This window comes from Pavona decussata, unplaced genomic scaffold (assembly GCF_977016875.1).
Source record: "Pavona decussata unplaced genomic scaffold, jaPavDecu1.1 SCAFFOLD_376, whole genome shotgun sequence".
Taxonomy (NCBI): Eukaryota; Metazoa; Cnidaria; class Anthozoa; order Scleractinia; family Agariciidae; genus Pavona; species Pavona decussata.
In genome coordinates this window covers 93767-118014 of record NW_028145751.1, presented here as the reverse complement: position 1 = coordinate 118014, position 24248 = coordinate 93767, and the positions used below count along the sequence as shown (strand labels likewise).

At 39.6% G+C, this 24248-nt stretch overlaps 1 protein-coding gene, 1 long non-coding RNA gene and 1 other non-coding gene across 3 annotated transcripts; all 3 read right to left on the bottom strand.

Moving 5' to 3' along the window:
- Positions 1-1412: 1412 nt before the first annotated feature.
- Positions 1413-1485, bottom strand: Trnaq-uug (transfer RNA glutamine (anticodon UUG)). Its single transcript has one exon. It is a non-coding gene; the product is annotated as a tRNA-Gln (tRNA).
- A 1225-nt stretch (positions 1486-2710) lies between these two features.
- LOC146452186 (uncharacterized) lies at positions 2711-3863 on the bottom strand. Its single transcript, XR_014859809.1, has 2 exons — positions 3743-3863; positions 2711-2838 (listed from the first exon to the last, which is right to left on the bottom strand). It is a non-coding gene; the product is annotated as an uncharacterized LOC146452186 (long non-coding RNA).
- Positions 3864-13782: 9919 nt separating this feature from the next.
- On the bottom strand, positions 13783-24012 carry LOC146452185 (uncharacterized). Its single transcript, XM_085098123.1, has 4 exons — positions 23630-24012; positions 16649-17650; positions 15414-15516; positions 13783-13990 (listed from the first exon to the last, which is right to left on the bottom strand). Exons 1-4 carry the CDS (start codon positions 23709-23711, stop codon positions 13984-13986), a joined length of 1194 nt encoding a protein of 397 aa, XP_084954249.1. The 5' UTR covers positions 23712-24012; the 3' UTR covers positions 13783-13983.
- Between the last annotated feature and the right edge of the window lie 236 nt (positions 24013-24248).

Genomic DNA, 24248 nt, shown 5'->3' with positions numbered 1-24248 from the left:
ATATTAGCAAATGGTGCAGCATCCCACCTATAAATGACGCTTGGATTCCTCGAATTACTCCACGACCCTTTTGGTGCATAACACAAACACGCTTATTTTATCACACGAATAGAATTTGTTTTGTTTACTTTTTTTTTTTTTTTGCCTCTTTTGCATGTTATATTTTTAGTGCATAGTCGCTGATTTAATGACTGTAAATGACGTCGTGTTTGCCTATTGTTATTACATTAACTTACTTTCTCGTGTATCCTTAAATAAAAAGGAGCTTAAGCAACGACGACGGCAACGGCAACGACAACACCGCAAAACAATAGGTTAAATGAGCAAAAACAATTGCTCTGCACGTCCGTTTTACATGTTGGTACATTTCTTTGCCGTCCTCTGCAAAACAGCAACGCGCGTGAAATGACCACATTTAAGGTTTTGTGGAGAACGTAAAAGGACGACGGTGAATTTTTCTTTTTCTTTCTTAACTTGTGCGCCACTCCCACTTGGTTCCTGGATAGTTCGCCATTTGTTGTAAAAGTTGAGCGAGTTAAAATGATCGGGAAGTAGCACAAATGAAATAAATTTTTATTTTCAGGCGACGTTTTCGTTGACGACGGCGGCCTGGAGGCGTTCACGCGGGATGCTTTGGCCGATGAGAGCATCAGATTTGAATGACTATCAAAATTCACAATCTGTTTATGCGTACAAATAAATAATCAAAGGTATTTATTGGTGAGCTCGTGGATAAAAATAGGTTTCACTTTGTACTTACTGGATGATATACGGGGAAGGATCAATTCAGTGAATACTCAAACTGTGTAAACCTCGACCCTGATTTGAAATATTTGGTGGAAACGTTGAAGAATATGCAATGAAATATAATATTACATAGCCATTCCTGTGTGTCTAATTGCGCAATAAAGAAAACCAGACAAAACGCTTTCCTAAATAACAAATTTATCCAGATAAGCTTTCATGTATAATAATTACATGTAAATTAAAATGCAAACCAGTTCATTCTCCAATTAAGCTAACACGAAAAGAACTTATAATTGCGATTCAAATTTCAAGCAAATACATTGACCCGTGCAAAGCACGTTTTTCAAGACTTTCGCGAAAACTGTTGGTTAATTTTTTTTTTTTGGGGGGGGGGGGGGGAGGGGGGGGTGAGGTGGATTCCCAAAAGCGCTTAAGCATTTTCGTAAAAGTCCGAAGTGCATGAATTATCATCGATTTGTGATGAAAAATTATCAAAATTAATTAAATTAAATGCTTTGTTTATAGTGGAAATGCACTTAGCTACCCAAAGCTAGTTTACAGGCGTTCCACTCAGAAATAACGGAAAACAAATAATAATCAAATCGAACATAACATGTTAAAAATCCCAACTGGCAGGAGGCAAACCAGCTGGCTATTTACAAGCGTGGCCGAAACGGGACTTGAACCCAGGACCTCCGGATTCAAAGTCCGGTGCCCTTACCACTGGGCCACGCCGCCTCCTAAAATTAATTATCTTGGCTCTCCTCGAAGCGTAATTAAACTGATATACATAATACTAAATTCAACTAACTTAATATTCGGAATAGTGAGTTATAAAGAATGTTAAATTAACTGAAATTATTACTGTATTTCAAAAACCTGCCTTGAATTATTTTACAAGGCATTAATAAAGCTAAGCCAAAGCAATTTTTTTTGGAATTACTTTGGACACGGAATTGAAATTCTTTAAATCACTGTACACATAGTTTCATGTCATTGGTCGGTTCTAATGAAACATTTGAATTAAAAACACTGGTTTTCACTAGGACATAAGCATAAGCACAAACGCCACTCAAACAAGTGAGAGCATGTGCGATATAAGAATAAGACCACCATTCTCATGAGAAAAAATATTTATTATGTAGTTAATAAACATGTAATTATTACGATATTTGACGTTTATTAAACCTGTTATCCCTTCGTTTAACAAAGTGCGAGTAACTATTTATTGTACATGTATGTTTTAGCAGTCGAGTTTTCTACTCATTTGCATTGTCCACGACTAAAGAAAAGTTGTTTTTGTCGCTGTATCCTCTCTAGTTAATTCGTAAGGTTCTTTTTTCTCTTTCTAAATCTTGTAAGAAAAGAAAGTTCTAATTAGATCTATAGCATGATGACACCAATACAATGTCATAGTCGTCCTAAACTGCGTGTATAATTTTAAAGGTACCATGCAATTTTGTAAGAATTTTGTGAGCGAAAGACCATCATCCTCATATCCAGTCCCTACGATTCGTTCGATCAGCGGTTGAACCATGACACAACGTGTAAAGAAAAACCGTGGAGCTCTAGGAAGACATGCGCATACGCATGAACTTTTTAGAATCTACCAGGGACCAGTGATGATCACAGCTCACCAGGGAGGGCAAAATAACACACTAGGTAGGATTTCACCAGATCTGTTACAGAGGGCTGTATTGTGGACTCGTCCCAACGGTATTGGATAAGCGACATCCCAGACGGTACCCGGGTATCGTGTGAACACACCCTTTAAGTATCTGAAGTAATATAATCCTTTTACCATGCGAATCAGAACGTTCATTTTGTCTTCAGGGAACATCAATCAGATGTGACGAAAAGACTTAACTGTACTTATCTTTGTCGTCAGCCTTCAGTCTTATTTGCTGCAACATGCCATAATCAAGTCAACGTTTCCGCCGGAGTCACAAATTCCCACATTGAAAATTAAGAAAGCTTTTGTCACTTACTTTGTAGCTATCCAAATGACTGTTACTACAATAATGAGGATGCCAAGGCACACCACAGCGACAGCCACGGATAACAGGACCAGGATCGTTTTGAGTTCTGATTCTGGAATAAAATATAAAGAATCATTTACTGGAATATCATCATCACTTATAAACCTGATGAAGACTTGTATTGGCCAGTCGAAATATCGTGCAGTCAGTCCTTGCACTAATGAGTCCCTTTGACTTTCATTTTTATTTCTTTGTATGTTCATACAAAACTTCTTCATCGCCTTGTCTTTGGGTTTAGAAGATCTGTAACGCCCAACTGTCGTGTTGCATTGACCAAACTCTTTAACACACAGATGAATTAGAAATTAACATGACAACATTCTTTGAGAAAAAAATCCGAAATTCAAAGTAAATGTTGACTTTCTCTGTTTTTCGTCGAATGGCATTGCTTGGAACTTTCTTTGTGTATCCATACAAAACTTCATAACGCCTTATCTGTGGTTTCAGAAGGTCTACAAGGCTGATCTTTCATTCAATATCCGCTCACTGAATCTCTTCACTTTCCGTGAGGCGGACACCTATACTTTGATCTCCAGGCTTTTCACTTACGGGAGTTTTGGTTGCAGTGCAAAGGATAAAAAACCCAAAAGATTGCTTGAGAAGTCTCAGTTCCAGAGCAAGATTGGACCAAAGAGCATAAACAGTGACTTGTTTTTCAATTAGGTATCGAAAATTATTTGCGTTTGCCTAGGTATTACTGCACATCACTCCACAGAGGTTATTTAAAAAACGTTTGCACCACTCAACCAAATAAAAGAAAAACATATTCAATCGGGAATCACTCGCTCCGGTAATTTTCTCCCTCCCTGATGTCAATCATACGTATTTTTCATGAGCGAGATTGGCTTATTGTGTTAATTGCGTAGACTGTGATTAATTAGAGAAATGGCCTTGATTTTGGTTTAACCACATTCATTTGAAAACCACTCAAACAATAAAAATGATAGCGTACGTACCAGCACCACCAGTTTGTCCTCCACCTTTATCATCAGGCCATTTTGTAGCAGAAAAGGCCATTGGTATTGACTGTGTCCCTGATGGTGCGATAGACAATAATATTGATGGTTGCTTGGATCCTGGCACTGATGGTGTCACTGTCCCGACCTTGCCAGTCCTGTGAAGGAAATTTGATTTCCCGAGGTCAACGAAAATTTTTGCATCCTTCCGCGGAGTTTGAACGCACAAAACAATTTCTGGATTAGATCGTTGGCACTCTACCCAAAGGAATTACGAGGATGAGGCGGCTAACCACACCAGGGAAATTAAATTCTGCAGCAGATAGGAATAAAATTGACCGGAGACTTTTTAGCATCTACCAAGGACAGAAGATGACCACAAGGGGAGGAAAACTAGTACACCACGTAGAATTTCACCAGATCTGTTACAGAGGGGTGTATTGTGGACACGGCTGGTATCGGATAAGCGACATCCCAGACGGCCGTGGGATGAAATGGTTCCGATATAAAGTGGTATCCGGATATCGTGTAAACACACCCTTTAATTATCTAAGTTAATACAATCCCTTTGGACGTGGACGTGGACACTTCTTTATTTGTCAGAATCATGGTTCTTGAGGGAACATCAATCCGATAACGACAAGACTTAACTGTAATTATTCTTGTCATCAGACTTACAGTCGTATTTGCTGCAACATGGTATACTTAATTCAAAGTGTTAAAGCTTTACATATTCACACGTTGAAAATTAGGAAAGCGTTTGTCACTTACCTTTGGAATATACAAATGACAGCTACTATAAAGATGAGGACGCCAAGGCACACCACAACGATAACCACGGATAACAGAATCAATTCGCATTCTGGAATATATTTTAGAGAATTATTTAATAGATGATGATGATGATGATGATAATGATGATGATGATGATGATGATGATGATGATGATGGTGATGATGATGATGATGATGATGATGATGATGATCATGATGATCATGATTTGTAAAATCGCTCAAACAAAAATGGTAGCATACTTACGAACAACAACCGTTGGTCTTTCACATATAACATCAACCGTCTTTACAGAAGATGAGGCTAATAGTGTTGACTGTGTCCTTGATGGTGCGATAGAAGGTGGCATCGATGGTTGCATGGATTCTGATACTGATGGTGCTTTGGACTGCGACATTGATGGTGTCACGGATTCTGACCTTGCTTGGGCACTGGACTGTGGCTCTGATGGTGTCACAGACTCTGACCTTGCTGGTGAACTGGACTTTGGCATTGATGGTGTCACAGATTCTGACCTTGCTGGTGAACTGGCCTGTGGCATTGATCGTGTCACGGATTCTGACCTTGCCGGTGAACTGGATTATGGCATTGATGGTGTCACAGATTCTGACCTTGCTGGTGTACTAGACTGTGGCATTGATGGTGTCACAGATTCTGACCTAGCTGGTGAACTGGACTGTGGCATTGATGGTGTCACAGATTCTGATCTTGCTGGTGAACTGGAGTGCGGCATTGATCGTGTCACGGATTCTGACCTTGCCGGTGAACTGGATTGTGGCATTGATGGTGTCACAGATTCTGACCTTGCTGGTGTACTAGACTGTGGCATTGATGGTGTCACAGATTCTGACCTTGCTGGTGAACTGGACTGTGGCATTGATGGTGTCATAGATTCTGACTTTGCTGGTGCGCTGGACTGTGGCATTGATGGTGTCACAGATTCTGACCTTGCTGGTGAACTGGACTGTGGCATTGATGGTGTCACAGATTCTGACTTTGCTGGTGCGCTGGACTGTGGCATTGATGGTGTCACAGATTCTGACTTTGCTGGTGCGCTGGACTGTGGCATTGATGGTGTCACAGATTCTGACCTTGCTGGTGAACTGGACTGTGGCATTGATGGTGTCACAGATTCTGACCTTGCTGGTGAACTGGACTGTGGCATTGATGGTGTCACAGATTCTGACCTTGCTGGTCTGCTGGACTGTGGCGCTGATGGTGGCACAGATTCTGACCTTGCTGGCGAACTAGACTGTGGCATTGATGGTGTCACAGATTCTGACCTTGCTGGTGAACTGGACTGTGGCATTGATGGTGTCACAGATTCTGACCTTGCTGGTCTGCTGGACTGTGGCATTGATGGTGTCACATATTCTGACCTTGCTGGTGAACTGGACTGTGGCATTGATGGTGTCACAGATTCTGACCTTGCTGGTGAACTGGACTGTGGCATTGATGGTGTCACAGATTCTGACCTTGCTGGCGCACTGGACTGTGGAATTGATGGTGTCACAGATTCTGACCTTGTTGGTGCGCTGGACTGTGGCATTGATGGTGTCACAGATTCTGACCTTGCTGGTGCGCTGGACTGTGGCATTGATGGTGTCACAGATTCTGACCTTGTTTGTGCACTGGACTGTGGCATTGATGGTGTCACAGATTCTGACCTTGCTGGTGCACTGGGCTGTGGCATTGATGGTGTCACAGATTCTGACCTTGCTGGTGCACTGGACTGTGGCATTGATGGTGTCACAGATTCTGACCTTGCTGGTGCACTGGGCTGTGGCATTGATGGTGTCACAGATCCTGACCTTGCTGGCGCACTGGACTGTGGCATTGATGGTGTCACAGATTCTGACCTTGCTGGTGCACTGGACTGTGGCATTGATGGTGTCACAGATCCTGACCTTGCTGGTGCACTGGACTGTGGCATTGATGGTGTCACAGATTCTGACCTTGCTGGCGCACTGGACTGTGGAATTGATGGTGTCACAGATTCTGACCTTGTTGGTGCGCTGGACTGTGGCATTGATGGTGTCACGGATTCTGACACTGATGGAGGGCTGGACTCTGGCATTGAAGTTGGCACGGATTGTGTTGCTGAAGCTGGCAAAACAAATTTTAATTTGATAAAATGCCGTATGAAAATAAAGGATTCTATCTATCTATCTATCTATCTATCGATCTATCTATCTATCTATCTATCTATCTATCTATCTATCTATCTATTTATCTATCTATCTATCTATCTATCTATCTATCTATCTATCTATCTGTGGCCTTAAATATTTTAAATTAACTGTGCTAGAGGGGGTACGAAATAGTGACGTTGCAATCAGAAGAGCCAGAGAGAGCTTTTGGATTAACAAATTGAAACCCATGATAAATAATTTACTGTAATCATGTAAAGTTCCTTATAGTTGTCATTTTGTATGATCACCGTGACCTAATCTTAATTTACACGCGCGCGCGTGCCTTTAATCTATTTGAACTTGTCACGTTATCGCTATTTCGTCATAGTTAACCGTTTATTGTAAGTGCATTATTTGAATTCATATTGACCTAACCGTTACCGTTATTGTCAAACTAGTGTACGCTCCTGAGGAAGGCCGCGACGGCCGAAACGTAGAGCAAATACAGCTAAAGACCTATATAAAGTTGGTTTCTTGACCTTTACAATTAGTTTGTTTCTATCTATCTATCTATCTATCTATCTATCTATCTATCTATCTATCTATCTATCTATCTATCTATCTATCTATCTATCTATCCATCTATCTATTCATCCACTTATCACAAGGGGTAGACTTGCCTTATACAGTGTTAACTTAATTGATATTTGTAGGTCATTATCTGAACTCTACTTCACCTTTCGTTAAATCGCTCGGGACTCTATAGGTGAGACCCAAATTACTTTTATAATTGTCAAGGGAAATATCTTTTTTTAGGGATAAGGAAAACCAAAGAAACTGGCGAAAAAAACACAGAAGAGTAGGAGTAAAATAAAACACCTCTCATGTGCCACCAAGTAATTTATTTTTATTTTTCTATTTTTTATTATTATTATTTTTTTTTTTTTTTCCACGCGCTTCAGCTGCCTATCGACGAGTTCTTCGCTCCTTTGTGGCAAAAAAAGTGCGAAACATCGCTCGCGAGGTCGTCGAAGCCATGAAAGAGGCTAAATATGAAAAGCTTAATCTTTATTTGTTTTATGGGTGACTTTAAAAATACTCCTTTACGAACATCTAGACTTTAATTTTATTTCTGGTGTTGGATCAAACCAAAAACCTTTTTTATTATTTTAATGAACCAAATCATTCCTTTCATTACAACATCATTAATATAAGACGAATGACATGACTTTCTTTCATTTCACACTTGTGGGTTTTAACATAAACAAACCAAAGGAAACACTCAAAGACGGCCAAAATTCATGACTCTATATGAGTGTAAGCATCCGTCAACAAATCCTCCATTGCTCGAACGTTCAGTTTTTCAATCTGCTATCGCCTTAACCGTACGCTGAGCAAAAAGGAACCACTTGTTGCTAAATGAAGCATAATATAATTTATCATCTCAGTTTGCTGTAAATTAATCAGCAAAACGGAAAAAATATACTGTGACCCACTGTAACCTCCTGTAACTTCCTTTTGTGTTTGAAGAGAAGGGGGAGGGGTTGCGGGTCCGTAGAAGAAGGAAATTATCCCGGACAAAAGAACTTGCAAGCAAATAACTAAGAATGTATTGTTTCAATTGCGCTGTTCGCCTGAATGTTGTGGTATCTAAGAACAACCCTTTACTGTACATGATTTTTTTTTTGTTTCATTTACCTTTAGCCTACGTGAGTTAAAAGAAATACATGAACAGCCCTTAGCCTAGGATACCGGGAACGTAGCTGCTAATTTCTTGAGAACAGTGATGAAATTCAGTATCTTTTGTTCAATTTTAAAACTTGTTTTAGCGACACATTCACGCCAGTTGTTCACTGTTTATGTTGGATTGAACGCTGTCATTTTCCACAAAGTTTGCTAGCCGGCTAACAACTTCACGAACTGCCGAAACTTTCTGTACTCACAAGCAGATTGTTTATCGCCTTTGCCAGTGTAATATATAACCAACGTATTAGATAGCTCAAGGAGAACATCAAATAAATTTAACCACGTTTAAATTTTTCTAAAAGAAACGTCGAAGACGTTATGTGGTTCTACAACTTATAGCCGAATTGTTTACAAAGTCGTCTTACTTTATCATGCAATGCAAAGGTATTTGTAGTTCACCAGTTTATTTCGCTACTTGGAAAAACATTTTCAAAGAACTTCAGAGTTTCTCTCTAAGGAATTCAGTTTGGCTACACCTTTTGTAGCCAAACTGAATTCGCTAGAGAAAACATCAATTTGTTTCTCTGTAAGATATAATGGGCAGCGAAAAATCACTCGGTTGCTATGGGTGCGTATATAGTAACATGATCTTTGCACCTGTTACCGTTGTAAAGGAGGTAAAAAATCCTAGTGCAAACAGAAATAAGTTGGTTAACTAAACTTACCGGACGAAGGCGTCTGGCTGAAGGCTCCTCCAATGAACAGAAAAATTACAGAGATCGTAGACATGGTTATCTTGTTGCAAGACATGTTTGTTGAACTGCTTTGAGCTCTTATTAACCGCAGTTTGATATTAGGCTAATGGTGCCACTAATTTGTTGCCAATATATTCTGTTGTCTAGGGCTAATATTTCCGCATGATTGAGAATTGTGATCACACAAAATACCAGGTTAAAAGCTCTGTTTGACTAACAAAAGAAGAGCCGGGGTGTTGTTAATGTTCTTGATGTCTTCGGGTGTGCTTACATTTTTAAAATCAGTGCAAATTAACAAGAGTGTTTTTTGCGATATGAACGTGAGTGAGTCGCACTAGTTTGGGCTGTTTTATAATTACGGAAATTAAGTAGTTCCGTATCAACAGCTGTCTTTGTCAATCTTGTCATTTTCAATGGTCAACAATCCAGATCAGATTTGTAAACAAGAATACGTTAAGGGTTCACATCGCCCAATTGTAGAGTCATTTAATACTCTCCCTTTCGATGCGCGCTGAATCTTTATATCCTTCATGTGCAGCCGGTCAAATTATAAAAATCCCCCACATACGGAAATGTGACTGCATGCGAGTTGCAATGTTCCGTTTCTGTCGTGACGCGGAACTCGTCTACTTAAATAGATTCCATCACGTTGCGGTGCGTCTGTTCAGCAATAAGTTCAAGTTCATTTGTTCGCACTTATTCAGACTACAATAACAAACAATAATAGTACGAAAGAATAGAATAGAAATAGAGCTAGATTTATACCATGTTCAATTATGCATTACATTTGAAAAGTGCGAAGCAGCCAATGGAGCAAATTAAAGCTTTCGAGTTGGCCACTACTACAGTGCATTTACTAGTGGGAGGTTATATTTACATAACAAGTTACAAAGCTCTGGATAAACTGATCTGTATTGAAAGAGGAGAGTACATAAATAGTAACAAATCTTAAAGGAAACAAGTAAACAAATAGAGCTTAATGATGCACAGAAGACGTCAATATGTGGTAAGAACAAATAGAGCTCACTTATGTTCTAACCACATTTTGACGTTTTCTGTGATCTGTGACATTGTGACTACGAGGAAGAAACAGCCGCAGGCATCCCGCGTAACAAGACGGAAAACACTTGGACTGAAATAGCTTACAGGATCAGATGACGTGAACTCCGAAAAAAATTACTGCCACTTCGCTTGTTCCGTCGATACCTTGAATTTAGTTGTGTCCAGGCAGGTCTTGCTCAGGGGATAAGCTTATTTATAGCGTAGGGGGGGGGCGCAGTCCGTGGTAATTTTTTCTTCTGAAGTTGAATGTCCGTTGAAATCATGGGATATAGTAATGCTTTCTTCCTCTTTACGCGATAAACAACTGAGGAATAGCTAGCTTTCCTGTATTGACGTCACAGCCCTTTTGTTGTGTAAATATCATGAGGTGTCCAACCTTGTTAGATATATTCATTCTAGTAACAACCTTTTGGGAATACCGCTACTTTTTGGGTGGCCATGTAAGGGTGGCCTGAACGCTAAGGCCCTTAACACCTAACATCTCTCGAAAGCTAAGACAGATCTCTCGAAAATTGGTTCACGTTTCAGGTTTTTATATTTCCACGTTTTCGAATACATCACTGAAATACTGACTTCGAGTCTGTTCTCGCAGTTGAGAATTCATGGCCAAAGCCTCTTACTAGGCCATTTCCGCGTTTTTTGAACCTCATTATAAAAGCGAGGCTAATTGCAAATTTATTATTACGAAAGTTAGTTTTCATGCATATGCAAACAAAACTGATTTTTATATGAAAAGCTTTGCACTTAGCCTCGCTTTCATAATGAGGCTCACACCAACTCGGAAATGGCCTAGTTCGAGTCACAGCTTTCGAGAAATTCACGGAAAACCAATTCAATTTTTAACACTTACGTACGTAGCTTGGAATTCTTTTTGCTGGTCACATGACACACGTCAAACGTCCAACATATTTGACAAGGTTTCAAGCAGAATCCGTGTTACTGAATAACAGGCCGGGTAATGTATATTCATGATTTTCATGATATTCCATGCTGCCAAATACAGTTAAAATACTTTTATGTTTATGCTGAATTGTGTTTTATTATTTTCATCACATATTTTCTTTTACAGGAGAGCGCTATCCTCGGAGACCCAGAGGCAGATAGTGGAGTCAGAAAGAGGACAAAACAGGTGAGGGTTTGACCTCCTCCTGACTAACCTTTCTGCCCCTGGGTTTCCGAGGATCGGAGAGCACAAGTTCAGCAAGGGTGCACTGATACCGATACCAAATACTCGATATCATATCGGTACTTGCGAGAAGTATCGAATTTTTCGATACCTTTTTGAGACCGTTCACGTGACTGCTCACTTGAACAATTAAAGGTTGTTTTAGAGTCGAAAAACAATATTTTTCCATTTTGTGTTATTGCTGTTGCACTGAGCTTGAAGGAAGTGTCACAAAATTAAAGTTGAAACACTGTTTCAAATCGAATCGATACTGGTATGACATTTACCGATGTTAGCAAACAATAAGCAAGGAACCGCACAACGAAAACGCTGCAGGCATACGCAGGATCTCTAAAAGATCTTGCAGAAATATGAGTCACCAATATTAGGCATTTTTTCGATACCGATACTATGACGTCATCATCCAAGACTTTTCTGTGATGTTCAAGACCTCATTAATAATTCACAAGGCCATTGACCCATCAAATGGTCGATAAAACATCACGTGCAGTGGTTTTAAAAACCGATAAAACCTCCTCCTTATTAGTATGCGGTGTTTAATGTCTTTCTAGTATGCTAATTTCCAACGTTCACAAAAGCATCATTGTTATGAACTCTCTTGACACACGCTTTTCCAGGAATGTTTTTAAAGCCATTCAAAAAACTCGCAGCACGTGTTTTATCGGGTCTAAAACCACTCGGCTGCGCCTCGTGGTTTTAAACCCCGATAAAACACTGCTGCTCGTGTTTTAGATATTACTTATCACCTACGCTTCAAAAAGACACTTAATGGCCCTCATGCCAAATATTAACGTCATTGCCAAGGTGTTGCCCAGTCACTGAGACCAACAAAGTTACAGGGCCGTAATACTTACTTCAGCCACAGTGCAACAACGCATACGCAAACGGGAAAATATTGGTTTTCGGCAATAAATTAGGCTTCAGTGTTCAAGTGAGTGGGTGCTTAATTAACACACATCCCGCATACGGCTTTTCGGTGATCAAGTAAACAATTCATCAAATATTAGACTAATATACATAATCAGGCCCGTAGCAGGGGGAGGGGCAGGTTGAGCCCCCCCAGAATTTTTGGAAGTGAAAAAACGACGTGCCAAAAAAATGATAATTAAAACAGATTAATCTGCACTGATCAATCAGTCTTGAACTCTGATGCTGCAAGCGCCTTTTCACAACCTTCAATAATTTGTTTACTACCTGTCAGTTTCTTTCGCTAACAGTTTGTTTTTATAGAAAACTTTTGAATGCAGAGGTCCACACAACGCAGGAATTAAACTTGCTGGTAATTTTGCCGGATCTCTCTTGTGAAAGACCTCGTGTCAGGCGTCACTTGAACGTGAAAATACAAAACTGAATGCAAGGCTGGCACTACGGCAAAGGGCAGATTTATTAGTGGCCAGATTTATTAGTTTAGTCGAAATATTGGCCACTAATAAATCCGGCCACTAATTAATCTGCCCTTTGCCGTAGTGCCAGCCTTGCATTCAGTTTTGTATTTTTTGTTTTTATATACACCAGCAACGAAGGCACTCCTACCTTGTGAATCGGAAATAAGAACCAAAATAGATCGAAATCAACCAATCTCAAACCGTGAAAACTGTTGAAATAAACTAGTTGTTTTTTAAGACACCCGCTCATTGATAGCAATATAAATGCCCTTAGTTTATAAAAAAAAAATAGTATTCGCGCGTTGTCGAAAGCTACACAAATATGTCCTCTCAAGAAAAAAATCTTCCTACAGTCGGATTCTCACTGCCAGCTTCCAAATTTAAAAAGAGGAAGAAAAATTTGTCCTCGTTTGTTTACTTCCTCCGTCAAACGAGAAATAAGGAATTTACGCGGTAGTCCGCGTAAAAAAAGAACAAAAAAAAAAACTGCAAAGAAATGTACCATAAAGTGTGACACAGGTGCAAAGTTATTGATTTGCTTACTACATGTACTGCTTTTTTATGTTCTCGTTGCATCTTAAACTCCCTAATCTGTCTGTTTTTTGGGGTGACGGGCAGAGGGGGGGGGGGGGGGGGAAGTAGTTTTGTTTAACCATTTTGCTCGGCCCCCCCTAGTTATTTTAGCCTTGCTACGGGCCTGATAATGCTAAATTCAAGTAACTTAATTTGTTAGTGAGCTATATAAATCGTTTAATTAACTAAAATTATTATATTTCTAAAGCCTGTCTTAAATGATTTCAAAGCAAATGCAAAGAAAACGAGAATTACTTTAAACACTGAAATTGGGTAACTGTAGATCACTATGCATACTGTTATACACTGTTATACCATGGTTTGAATTAAAGCACGTATACGGCATTCTAAGCTACCAAACGTAGCGCTACTAAAACAAAAATTTAATTTTGAACATTATATGGTAACTGTGTTAAGAAAACTATTACTAAACTAATTATTATACATATGATTATTGCGTTATTTGACGTTTATTAAACCCGCTAGCCCTTCGTTTAACGAAGCACGAGAAACTACTTATTATACATGTACGTTTTAGCAGTGGAAGTTTCTTCTCATTTGTCCACGACTACAGAAACGTTGTTGTTGTTGTTGTTGTTGTTGTTGTTGTCGCTGTGTCCTTATTGTGTCCCTGCATCCTCTCCAATTAATTCGTGAGGTTCTTTTCTCACTAAATCCTGTAAGAGAAAAATTCTTATTAGATCTAGCATGAGGACAGATGAGTAAGAAAAGCTTAATAGAAAGACAGCAATATAACAAAATGGTTCCCTTAAACTGCATGTATGATTTTAAAGGATACCATGCAATTTTGCCATAATTGTATGAGCTGACGTTAGCCTCATATTCAGTGCCTACGATTCGATCAGCGGTAGAACCGTACGCGTGAGACAACAAAGGAGAAAAACCATGGAGCCCTGGGAATGAGAATGAACTATTCGCAAAGCGATAGAGGATGACATACGCATGCGCAGTGCAGTTGAGCTGTTACGCACGAGCACAAGCTGAGAAAAGAAAGTACTCCAAACTGTATGAGCCGCGTAGAACCCATCTAATGCAACAGAAATGGAATCAAATTATTTTTTCGAGTGCTTTAAGTTAAGTTTGATTTTCTGGGGCTAAAGAAAATTCATTGATCCCTCCGAGGGGTTTGAACTCACGAAAAAAAAAAACCTTTGCATTAGATCACCAGCGCTCTAACCAAAGGAGCCACGAGGTTGTGGTGGCAAACCACACAAATTCTACCAAGAGAAGAAATAAAATTGACCAGGGAAATTTTTAGAATCTACCAGTGGTCAGTGATGATCACAGTTCACCAGGGAGGGAAAAATAACACACTCGGTGGGATTTCACCAGATCTGTTACAGAGGGGTGTATTGTGGACACGTCCGGTATCGGGTATGCGACTTCACAGAGAGCCACGGGGTGAAATGGTCCCGATATAAAGTAGTACCCGGGTATCGTGTAAACACACCCTTTAAGTATCTAAGCTAAAATAATCCCTTTATAACGCGAATCAATGAAGTGTGAATGCGGCTATTTCCCAGAATGTTCAATTTGTCGAGAGAGAGCATCAATCAGATATTTCGACAAGAATTATCCTTGTCATCAGGCTTACTTACTGTCTTATTTGCTGTAACATGCTATACTCAAGCCAAAGTGTCAAAGGGACACTGTCACGGCGATTTTGCTATATTTTCGTCAAAATGGCTCAAATATTTGACAAAGAACCTTTTTTCTAACATGAAATTGCTGTTAGAGCACCGAGAATGAAATATCAAGGGATTTATTCGGGGAAGAACAAACTATAAGCAGTTTTTTGACGACTTCTCTACAATACACAGGAGGAACTTGAAAAAACTTGCCAATTTTTCAAGTTGTAATCCATTTCCATCCTAGCCATCCCCCGCAAAAGATAATTAATACTAGTTTCTGTGCATCATTAGGGTTCTCGTTAACAAAACTGAACCATTCTTTTGACGATTCCATCGATTCAGATATATTTTTGGCTATTCAAAGTGACACAAAAAATTGGTGACACTGCCCCTTTAACGTTTTACAAATTCGCACATTGAAAATTAAGAAAGCGTTTTTCACCCTTACTTTCTAGATATCCAAATGACAGCTATTATAATGATGAGGATGCCAAGGCACACCACAGCGATAGCCACGGACAATAGGGCCATGATCGTTTTGCGTTCGGATTCTGGAATAAAATATAAAGAATCATTTACTAGATTATTATTATCATCATCATCATAATAATCATCATTATCATTATTATTATTCATAATAATAATAATAATAATAATAATAATAATAATAATAGTAATCTCGTGCTACCATGACTTAAAGCACGAGAATATTATTATTATTATTATTATTATTATTATTATTATTATGGACACGTGACTTACGATATCATCGCCCTAAGGTTGATATGACAGATATTTGATGGCATGTATTATTTCCACTTGGAGTCGAATTCTTCAAATTCAAATTGACGTCAAATTGACAAAGTAATTTTGCATTCAAATTTTTTCAAGAGGAAAAAGGATTCTTGGAAGCTTCTTATTATAATTATATATTACTTTAGTAATTATTCTCATCAAACGTATGGAATATTGATACGGAAAGTATTGGCGGAGAAGAGGTCGACGTGGAGGTCTAATCCCTCCTTCCAGAAAAATGTGAACGAATCTGGTTGCAAAAGAGGACAAGCTCATTCCGAGAATTTTAGAACATTCACAGTCGTAGCAAAACTAGAAAATGGAGCATTTAAATCACCGAACAACCGAAACGCTACGCCACTAAAACACGTGTAAAATTAAAGCCAAAGAAGATGTTGACTCACAAACTGTATTCTTCGTCGAATGGAATTGCTTGGAAGTTTCTTTGTATGTTCATACAAAACTTGATAATCGCCTTATCTATAGCTGCAGAAGGTCTACAAGGCTGAACTGTCATTCAATGCCCCCTCATTTGAGGTGCCTCTGTTCCAGAGCAAGATTGGACCAAAGAGCTTATAGAATGACGTGTTTTTCAATTGGGTCTCGAATATTATTTGCGTTTGCCTAGGTATTAATTTTCATCACTCCGCAGAGATTGGTTAGAAAACGTTTGCACCACTCAACCAAATAGACGTATAACCAAAACCAATCTTGAATCGCTCGCCCCGGTTATTTTCTCCCTCCGTGGTGTCAATCAACGCCAATTTTCTTTTAGATCTCGTTGGTTTATTGTCTTATGCTGCGATTAATTAGAAAAATGATCTTGGTTTTGGCTTTACCACATTCATTTGAAAACCACTCAAACTATAAACATTGTAGCATACGTACCAGTAGCACCGGATAGTCCACTAGTATCAACCGGTTTTGCAGGACTTGAAGCCATTGATGTTGGCTGTGCCTCTGATGGTGTGATGGACTGTGACATTGGCGGTGTCACGGATTCCGAGACCGATGGTGTGATAGACTGTGACATTGATGGTGTCACGGATTCTGACACCGGTGTTTCGCTGGATTGTGACGTTGATGGTGTCACCGAGTGAGACACTGATGGAGTACTGGATGATGACATTGATGGTGTGACGGATTGTGACACCGTTGTTTCGTTGGATTGTGACGTTGATGGTGTCAAGGATTGAGACACTGATGGAGTACTGGATGATGACATTGATGGTACGACGGATTGTGACACCGGTGTTTCGCTGGATTGTGACGTTGATGGTGTCACAGATTGAAACACTGATGGTGTACTGGATGATGACATTGATGGTGTGACGGATTGTGACACCGGTGTTTCGTTGGATTGTGACGTTGATGGTGTCACGGATTGAGGCACTGATGGAGTACTGGATGATGACATTGATGGTGTGACGGATTGTGACACCGGTGTTTCGCTGGATTGTGACGTTGATGGTGTCACGGATTGTGACACCGGTGTTTCGTTGGATTGTGACGTTGATGGTGTCACGAATTGAGACACTGATGGAGTACTGGATGATGACATTGATGGTGTGACGGATTGTGACACCGGTGTTTCGCTGGATTGTGACGTTGATGGTGTCACGGATTGTGACACCGGTGTTTCGTTGGATTGTGACGTTGATGGTGTCACGGATTGAGACACTGATGGAGTACTGGATGATGACATTGATGGTGTGACGGATTGTGACACCGGTGTTTTGCTGGATTGTGACGTTGATGGTGTCACGGATTGAGAGACTGATGGAGTACTGGAGGATGACATTGATAGTGTGATGGATTGTGACACCGGTGTTTCGTTGGATTGTGACGTTGATGGTGTCACGGATTCCGACACTGATGATGATGTTAGGGCTGAAAGAAATTAAATGAAAAAATGCGTAAAACTTACAAGAGCCGTAGATAAAGCAACGCTCCAATTAAATATGTGTCAGTTGTGGTGGCGGTATTGCCAAGGGGCTTAGCTTGAGAGAGGAGATGCCAAGAAAGCAGGGTGCAGGGTTATTTCATGCACAGTTGTGAGAGAACTATCCTCCAACCGATGAGGGCCGGGTTCGAATTTTGTAGTTGATGCTTACTCCATTATTGATTTGGCACCCTGCTGCGAGGATTTTTTTTTACTGGGTCCGCAAGTTTTCCTTACTCCTTAACTAACATTGAAGAGTCACCCTCGGCATCTCCTTTTCCTTCCCCCTCCCCCAAAAAGCAGCAATAAAATGTGACCGTTTCTTTCTAGTAGTAAATCCGGGGCAGAAACCTTCGAAAGTAACTCAGCTAATCCTCCACAGAAATGATTTCAAACCCAACTTGGGACTCTTCACTCTGCTCTAGTGAGTAAGAACGAATGATAAATTTTGTAGATGGAAAAGAAAGTGCGCAAGTCTTGCTCAACGGACAAATTTTAGTGGAACAAAATAGCTATGAAAACCATGTTTCCATTTAAATCGAACACATTGTTTCCGCTTGTAACCGTATTTTATTCACGTTCCAGGAAACACAGAGGCTACATCTTTATGATTGTGATCTCCGATAATATGTAGCGATAGCAAAGAGCTGTTAAACAGGAAGTTCCAGTATTAAAGGGGCCTGGCCAGGCCATTCTCACCTTCAGTTGCCAATCAACCATTAGAGCGTAAACAACTGACAAACAACAAGTGTCTTTTTCCTCGGCTTTTACCGATAAAATTGGTTTAGTTTTCAGAATAACACTTGTAAAACAAATAAGAACTTGATATTTTATATTGCTGTGGTAATATTCTAAAATTTTGAGGCATATTTTTTCGAGGACACTTGAGTCAACAACTTTCCACGACTGAACGGCGTCTATATTTGCATCTCACGCCCACAAAGGTGTGAAATGAAGGAGGGGCTTGTCCTTTCATAGCGGAACTTCTTGTTTAAATCCCAAAATAAGTCCAAATAGCAATGGGTTTTTTTCGGAGCTTTTAACGGTGTTCTAATGTTGATTTGAGGTGCTCCTGGAGGTCGGACTGTTAGTATATGACACACGAAATTTATGGCCGGTATGTCAATATAAACACACAGTTTGTTAGCGCATAGCTTGTCTAAAAACGCTGGTTATGATGTGTGAGTCGCTGGGTGGTATAGCATGTGATTGGTTGACATGTGTCACGTGACGCAATTATGCCTTAAATTAAACTGGAACATGTCAGAAGACATAGCAAACATTCATCATGATGAGCACGAGACGAGGTCCACGAAGGGAATCGAACCCTGACCTGCACACTTGTCGGATGACCTAACCACTAAGCTTCTGGGAACTCGCCACGAACAGGGCTTTTCACTAGAAATCATATGAAACAAGATGCCTATACTGGCATTTACGCGTAATGTGGTGAATGATTCATTTATTCCAATTGTATGCTTCGTAGACTGATAAAACTATCTTTGCTAATGGAAGAGTTTGAGTCACGAAGATCGTGTTATGTTGTTTCCCTTGTGTTACGCTACTTATGGTTGTTCCGGAAATTTCGGAAATTCCATTACGATAACGTCAGCTTACTCAATGACCTCTTCTCAGTCTCCCATCGTGGTTCTAAAACTGTTAAACAAAGCACGATTCCTTCGCCAGGTTCTAAAACTGTCAAACAAAGCACGATTCCTTCGCCAGGAACTCTCCAATTTCCACCGTTTTATTTGTCAAGTGCTTCTTAGAAGTTAATCTTTCCATTTACCGCTTTGACAGGTGCAATTTTCTTTTTGAGAACGGCCTTGTGGAGTCTAAAACATGTAAACAAGATGGCCGCCACAATGCTGCCCTCAGGGCATTACGCGTAATGAGTCAATAATTGAAAGATGCCGATTTGAGGCTACCATGAAGGGAAAAAATGCGACGACGAAGATATCGAGCCCATTTTAAGACACGTGCTGCCCTCAGGGCATCATGCGTAATTATTCAACACGTTGTAACACTGCCCAAATACGGTTATAGATATCAGATGATATTATTCAACACATTGTAACACTGCCCAAATATCATGGTCATGGTGCACTGAATATTCGTCGTCTGTTGTCAACAGTTATCCTATGATACAAGTACAGTGGAACCTCTCCTTACGGACACCTCACCTCTCTATAACGGACAGTTCACTTGGTCCCTGAGAGACCGAAATCCATATAAGGCCTACCTCTCTAAAACGGACACCTCTATAATACGAACACTTATTCCTGTCCCCTTGGTGTCCGTAATAAAAAGGTTTGACTGTAATTTCGTGTGTACATGTCGGGGAGAAAAATGGCAAAATAAAGATCGTCTACACCTTTTCTGCAATAAAACTGTGCATTGTCATCATCAATGCAATTGAGTAATAAAACAATTATCCTGCTCAATCTTTCGGAACATTAGGCCGCGATTTTCACCACGTAGGCCTAAGGCCTCTTGGCAGTAAGTATCAGGGAAAATGTTCTGTTCGATTTCGCAGGATTTCCCCGAGTTATAGCTGCCAGTTTTCAAAACGTGAGACGCCTCACTGCCAGGAAAGAATTTATTTGAAAATCTCAAGATCTCAAGATGGAAGAGCGTTTGTTATTGGACTGATATGCATGCAGATAATCAACAAACCTGTTGAAAGCGGTCAACTCGCCACGCGTGCTTTCAGATAGTATTTAAGCTACGTATACATATCGTGGAAATATTTCATACCTAGCAGAAACTCATTTTAAAGACGGATTTATTCATAGCTCTAATGAATTAGACCAAGAAAGAGAAAGTAGTTTTAACATCCAAAACAGGTCACTTGATAATATATTTAACTGTGGAGAAACACAATGACTCATTACTAACTTTCCGCTGGTTTGAGTACAAAGTCCAGACACACATAAATCACAATATCACCTAAAATGAAGAGTCTTAAGTACTGATCACTCAAAATTAGTCTATATGCAATATCATATATACCGGTAGAAATAAGATAAAAACAGGTAACAATTCCGGTTGTGGCAAATGTGGATTATGAACCTGAAAAGTCGTTTAATTTTGAAAGCGCAGAATATTTTACTCGATATTTCGTAAAGTATGGACAAAAACAAGCATACTATTTCTTTTGAAGTTTTCGTGCGGACCAACTAACGATATCGCCTTTAAAGCTAAGTTAACAACTGCTTTTGATTTTAAACACTGCAGACGATGATATCCAAATTCTCGCTTTGTTAATATTTGTCATGCATTACTGATTCTTTTGTGGTTCCATGTGAGCATTTTCTTGAATACGAAACTTATAATTCCATGCTTCAACAAAGAAACTGGTTTAGCAATGATCCTTAGGATTCTAATAACTTTTAATGGATAAATAAACGACAACCTTTATTATTTTCACGCACGAAAATGTTTACACATTTTGTAATTGCCGAAGGCCACTAACAGCTCGTTCTCGGCAAACTCTTTGCATTTCGGAACAATAATGTCCAATGACAAATATATTTGCCTCTTTCCTATTCCGAGCAAAGATTGATGTGTTTTATTATCCATGAAATATATATACACCGAATTTTTTTGTCTAGCTCACGCCGAGCCAACGCCGAGTTACACTGAGTATTAACCCTGAATTTTCTTCTTCTTCTTCTTCTTTTTTTTTTTATCCTTGAGGAGTTTACGATTTCTAATCAGTCCTAAATAGGTGTACACATTTCAACTCACTTTGGACTTGCCACAAACGCAAAAAAGTCTTCTGTAACTGAGTGAAGTTGCACTACAACAAAAATGACTGAACTAGATATTGAATGTAGTCAGTTCATTTGAATGGTCACACGTTAGGATCTCAACTACAGATCTAAAAACATCACCGTAACTTGGTACAGAATATTAAACAATAATAAAGAAGTCTGAACAACTTTCATTTGATTGGTCACACTTCATGACTTTTTAGATTTCACGACAGAACACACGTTGTACACGTGATAAACAGCAAACCCGTTACAAACCGGTCGAAAAAAACTGTTCAATATAACGTCCATTTGAATGATCACACTTCAGAATTTAGAAATGAAAATTGCACCTACTCAGTGAACACCTGGAAATCAGATGCTTGTGTGAAATGGCCAAAATACTATATTTCGCGTCGCGATTAAAGAGGCGGCTAATTAAGACCTACAGCAACAATATGCTCGGCACGCAACCTTGAGTTCCCCTCGAAATATAAACGGATTTGATTTAACAATCTTTGTTTATCCTTAACAAGTTGAACACACAGTAGTTTACCGCTTCCTCGAGCATTCCAGGGAAAAAAATGCCATGGTTCGCGATGAATAGTAAATTAAGCAGCCGTTACACGTTGAAACTTTTAGCTGAAACTCGTGTGCAACGGCGCTGCGTAAAAAGTTTCAGCAGGCGTTGAACCGTGTAACATAGTCGGTTTCGTGAAAGTTTTTCCAACTTCCATACGTTGCGAGACAAGTTTCAAGAAAAGTAGAACCGCTTTCTACTTCTGCAACGGCTCGCAACGGTCGCACCGGTGAAAAAAAAACCAAGAGTTTCACCGTGTAACACCACTTCGTGAAACTTGTTTCGCAGCGCCTTTGCACGCAAGTATCAACTAAAAGTTTCAACGTGTATTAAGGGAAACCGGCGAGTTCTGAATGAGAAAGCGATAGTCATTCGGTATTCGAGATGGAGGAAGTCTACTGTGTATACAGCGCTCAAAAATAGAATTTGTTCTAGAAAACTAAATACCCGAAACAAATATAAGATACGCTTTAAAGATGGCCGGCTTTTTGTGACTCTAGATCCGTCAAAAAATCCTCCATTGTCCTCCATTGCACGAAAGCTCCGTTATTCGGTCTGCTATCTCAGTCTTAAGCAGAGCAAAGAAAAACTATCTGTTGCGCAAGTCTCAATAAAGTATTAAACGATTTATTATCTCAGCATGCGGTAAGCCAACAAGGAAAATGACAAACTATATGGTGACTCAGCGACTGCTATAACTTCCTTTCGTGTTTAATTTGGAGAGAAAGGGGGAGGGGTGGGAGGGGGTTGAGAAGGAAGGGGAGGGAAGTGGGGACGAATTAACTTGTACACAAAATAACCAAGAATTTATTGTTTCAGTTGCGCTGTTTGCCTTGATGCTGTGGTATCTAAGAACACTACTTTACACGAATTGATTCTTGTTGTATCATTTGCCTTTCGCCTACTTGAGTAGTGTTTAGCCTGGGATACCGGGACCTTGACCGCTCAATTACTGGAGAACTGTTACGAAACTTAGTGTCTAATTTTGTTCAATTTTAGAACTTGTATTAACGTCAAATTTCTGCCAGTTGTTCACTGTTTATATTGGATTAAATGCTGGCATTTTACAGGAAGTTTGCTAGACGGCTATCAACTCTACGAACTGCCGAAACTTTCGGCATTACTCACAAGCAGATTGTTTATCGCGTTTATCAGTGTAATATATAACTAACGTGTAATATAGCTCAAGGATAATGTCAATTAAATTTAACCACTTTAAATTTTCTCAAACTGAAGCGTTGAAGACGCTGAATGATTTTACAATTAGGCCGAACTGTTTACAAGGTTTGTCTTACAAGCTCATCATTTCATGCAGAGGTATTTGTAGCTCGCTAGTTATTCCGTGACTTGGCAAAACATTTTCAAAGAACTTCACTAAAACATAACAATTTTCCTCTAAAGCATTTAGTTCGGTTACATCTTTTAAAACAGAACATTTTTTGCTGTGTCAGATATCACAGACATGTGATAAACTCACTCAATTGCGATGGATACGAGCGGATGCGCGTGTAGTAAAATGAACCTTGCACCTGTTCATGTTGCAAACGGGGCAAAAGATCCTTCTACAAACAGAAATAAGTTCATTAACTTACTAGTAGTCGTCTGGCTGAAAGCTCCTCCAATGAACAACAGAATTACAGAGATCGCAGACATGGTTATCTTGTTGGAAGACATGTTTGGTGAACTGCTTTGAGCTCTTATTAACCGCAGTTTGATATTAGCCAAATGGTGCCACACTGACCAATGTCAAACGTAATATTCTTAATTTGTTACCGAAATATTCTGTTGCCTGGGGCTAATATTATTTCCGCAAGATTGATCACTGCGATCACACAAAATTCCGGGCTAAAAGTTCTGTTAGACTAACAAAAGAAGAGCCGTGTGTGATTAATGCTCTTGCTGTCTCCCGGAGCGCTTAGATTTTTAAAACCGGTTCGAACTAGCAACCCATAGTGTATTTTGCGGTGCGAACGTGCGTCAGCCGCGCTAGTTTGGGCTGTTTTATAATAAAGGAAAATTAAAATGTTCCGTATCAGCAGTTTGCTTTGTTAATCGTGCATGTCACTTTTGATGGTCACCAAGCCACTTCAGAATTCAACATAACCGATTTGCTAGCTAAACCACAAGGAAACTTCCGTTTAATCACTCGAATTGATTTTATGGATGGGACATACTCTATTCAACCTTACTGCGATGTGCCAAGGCTTAACA

Coding starts and splice junctions, on each gene's coding strand:
- LOC146452185 (XM_085098123.1), bottom strand. CDS start 23,711: ATGTCTTCCAACAAGATAACCATGTCTGCGATCTCTGTAATTCTGTTG. Junction 17,651..23,629: donor TTTCAGCCAGACGACTACTA/GTAAGTTAATGA, acceptor AATTTCTTTCAG/CCCTAACATCATCATCAGTG. Junction 15,517..16,648: donor TGGACTATCCGGTGCTACTG/GTACGTATGCTA, acceptor ATTTTATTCCAG/AATCCGAACGCAAAACGATC.